Source organism: Limulus polyphemus, unplaced genomic scaffold, assembly GCF_000517525.1.
Source record: "Limulus polyphemus unplaced genomic scaffold, Limulus_polyphemus-2.1.2 Scaffold710, whole genome shotgun sequence".
NCBI lineage: Eukaryota > Metazoa > Arthropoda > Merostomata > Xiphosura > Limulidae > Limulus > Limulus polyphemus.
Genome location: NW_013666320.1, coordinates 84,809 through 88,604, shown reverse-complemented (window position 1 = coordinate 88,604; position 3,796 = coordinate 84,809). Strand labels below are relative to the sequence as shown.

General features: G+C 29.8%; 1 protein-coding gene across 1 annotated transcript in view; it reads right to left on the bottom strand.

The window, feature by feature from the left end:
• The window catches only part of LOC106460108 (glycine--tRNA ligase-like), a 39,802-nt gene that overhangs the window by 32,304 nt on the left and 3,702 nt on the right, over positions 1 to 3,796 (bottom strand). The window contains exon 3 of the mRNA XM_013919792.2: positions 885 to 987. Coding sequence (XP_013775246.1) covers positions 885 to 987 — 103 coding nt within the window. The remainder of the gene's footprint in view (positions 1 to 884; positions 988 to 3,796) is intronic.

Here is a 3,796-nt window from a genome sequence, read left to right as displayed (position 1 = left end):
TTTTAAAGGTGATTTTTTTTTCTCTAAAAGTTGCCAAGTTAATAAATTATGACCATAGTTTTTAAAGGTGATTTTTTTTCTCTAAAAGTCTAATTTATTATAAAATGTAAAAGTTATTATTTTCCTACACTGAAAATATATTTTCCACAGGTGCTTACTTCCACTCACACTTCCCACCCTTCTTCCCCACTTTCCATTGGTGCTTAGTTTTCTGCCTAAACTTGAAGTGATAGTTAGGTAGAATAGAATAGAGGGATTAACACGAGTTGCATGCGTGGGAGGGCAAGTCTACTGGTGGAGAGGTTTGTCACATGATGATTTACATGCATGAATCGGTTAAACCACGTGAACCTAGAGGTATGTGGCAGTGAAAAGCTCGTGGCTTGCAAAAAGGATTTTGCAAATAGAGGGCAGCACTGAATGAGAATAGCTATGTATGTGAGCAAAAGTAAGGTACATGTCGGAACTTGTTTTCCTTGTTTCACAAATAGAATGTGTTCAGTTGAAATGTAAATAGTGCAAAGAAGTGGTTACCAACCTTTTTAAGTGATTGACTCCCATTCAGATCTTTAAATGACATAACACTAACACATATAATTTGAAAAAAAAATTTCAAAGTGGTTTATATTAATAAAAAGTTAAATTACAAGAAATAACTCAAAGGTGAGTCAACAATATGCAAACATTGAGTGCTATCTAATGGAATAAGTTGGTAACTCACCAAGGTTGACCTCCAATTTTGAGGCATAAAGTTTTTCTTTTTAATGTTTTTCAAAGGTTCCTGCATACCTCCGTGCCACATAATGGAAACCATTTACTGACATTGAGATGTCTGTGATTGCTATTGAATATTATATTTTAACAAGTAGCACATTAAAAATTACCTCCATAAATTGAAAATGACTGGTCAAAATAGAACCGACGTTTCAATAAATCTTCCATCTTGACTCGATCAAAACCAACCTCGGGTGGGGCAAGTTCCAACTCCTACATACACAAATTCATTAAAACACAATGTTAATATAACACCCATACACAATATTAATATAACACCCATACACAAAAAGCTCCATAAAATTATTGTAATTCCAGAAATATCAAGTAAAAATAGTGAAGACTCCAAAAACAACAAACCTGAAGTGAAAATGAGGCAAGGCTAACTAAACAAGAGATTTCTGTACTCAAGTTATCCATATTAAACAAGTATGTAGTACAATAAGAAACTTAGATACGATTTTCAAAGAGCACAAATAAATGTGCACTGTACATCACATAAAAACTGTATAAAAATATCTAAGTAATTCTTGCATGAAACTCTCAATGGGAAAATTAATTATTATATATATAGATAAGTACAAACTAAACACTGATACAATGTAAAACTGAATATGAAAATATTTTCAATTCACAGAAAAATGTAACAGATTTAATTAGCAGCCTCTCAAGTGATCTTCATGAAGTAACAAGAGCACGAACATTTTGTAAATGATTAATATTTTGTACTTCTTCTGAAATGTAAGAGCCTTCTTAAACTTTTGATTACGATACAGAAGAAAAACCAAATAGTTTCACATTTATAATTCAGCCAGAAAACAAATGACTAACATAATTGAAGAAGCATAGTTTCTTCAGTATTTTAAGATGTGTCTTAAGACTTAGTACTTTTTTTTAAATAAATGTTTATAAAATTTACCCATTCATTTTTAAGCTCACATTCTTGCAGTAATTTACAGCTGTCTCATTAGTAAATATTATAAATTATAGAACACATTAGGATTACCATGTAAACTGCTTCTAATCACTCTTGTACATCATGTATTGAACTTTGGTTAGTAGAATGAGATACAATTCCATTGTACAAGATATTAAAACTTTTCTCTTATCATCAAAATAGCAAATCTTAATAAGAAAAATTTAAGCCTAACCTCATTTTATTCACCAGTTTTTACCGAGTTAGACAATATTTGTGGAATTCTACCCTTTATCAATAATCACTGAATAACAAGATTAGGCTTCCTATAACATTAATACATGAAACTTGTACTATCGTGTTTGGATTTTTCATTTTTTTTACTTATCATTGCCCATATATCAGTGTTGGGCATGTTAATGGAAAACATATCATTATTCATTTCTTAAGGAAAGAGGAAAATAATTTTCTTACATATTAATATAAAATTAGCACATTATGTTACTCATTACTTTTAACCTGTTACATTTCTTTCTCTTTTCTTCTTATGTAAAACAATATTGGAGATATTCTTTACATTTTTGACTACATATCTGAAAATTAATTTACGAATCTCTGTTATTTCTTTTTTTATGCTCCATGTGAAACCAGTCAATCTGACTGCACAGTGTGTATATTTGCAATTAGCCAGAAGAAAATAAAACTAAAAACTCTGTGCCGATAAAACTTCTACAAAAGCCATTTTGTGAGTTGTTTTCTGACATTGGTCTTGGCAGTAAGTCAATGGAAAATCATAATTGAGACATCATTAGACATTTTATTTACTAAGAACTTCAAAAATGAATCTTACTTTGGCTTTAAAAATAAAAAGACCACTAAAGTAAGTGTACAACAAAGAATTTAATTACATGATTGTGTTCCGTTTTGAGAAAAGTAACTAATTTTACTGTTCTCATTAATAGCTTAATTCATTATAATACCTTCTTATTGATAAAAGTAATATCATAACAGTAATTAGTTACTAAAATAATGCATTAACCCTAACTACCATAAATACACACACACACACATTGTAAAATATGTTTCTCTTGTTGAGTAAATACTATAATCCTTCTTGTTTTAACATTTCACAAAGAAAAATAATTCACTTACTTAAAAAGTTATATTTGTTCTATATGAAAAATAACCATACACATAAATTACATTATCTTATTTGATTTTAAAAGATACACAATTTTGGTTTTTTATAAATCTAAGTCAGACAAAACAGTGGATCAGAAAAAAAACAACACTGTAGTGGACTAAAACTTGTAAATATCTCCAAAGGTTGAAATGTAATGATGGTTTATATTTTTTTTCTAAGTGAAACAGTGTCAAAACACAAAGACAGCAACAGAAGTTTAAGCCTAGGCCTGTAATCCCAATCATCAGAGTCTAAACGAAAAGCAGTAGCGTTAAAGAATATGATGAAAAAAAGGAACTTTTTTAGAAAATAAAAATATGAGAGATGCAGTCTTATTTCTCTTGTGTAAAATAAAATAAGATAAAAACCAACAATACCGATAACTATCCCTGCACAGTAATATTGTAATGGTTTCTATTTTTTGGTGGGTTCTCTTGAATTATTAAGTAAAAAATTAAATTAAATTAAGTAAAAAGTAAAAAAAAATGCAAAATTTAGTCCACTTAACACCCAGGCTGCAAGTCAGGGAGACATTTTAAGTGGGTTAGTTCTGAAACAAAGCTCTCTGGTGCTTTCTTTTTTTTAATTCTAAACAGAAATTTGAACACCTTGAAATATCTGAAATCTGAATTGCCCACTAACACGACCAAATTCACACTAGTTTCCAGGATATGAGAAAGTAAAACCCATCCCCCCTACTAATCTCCCACACAATACAAGAACTTCAATTTTGACGATGAAGAACCCACTTTGAGACTAAAAGTCAAGTTAAGTTGAGTCAAGTTAAAATCACAGATAAATCTATTTGTATTACACACTGCTATAATAATAATGGCTGGAGACAGCATGAATGGGTAATGAAGAAAAACTTTAATATAAGTTTAACAAAACAGCAAATGTACAATGTTTCAACAAGGCTGATG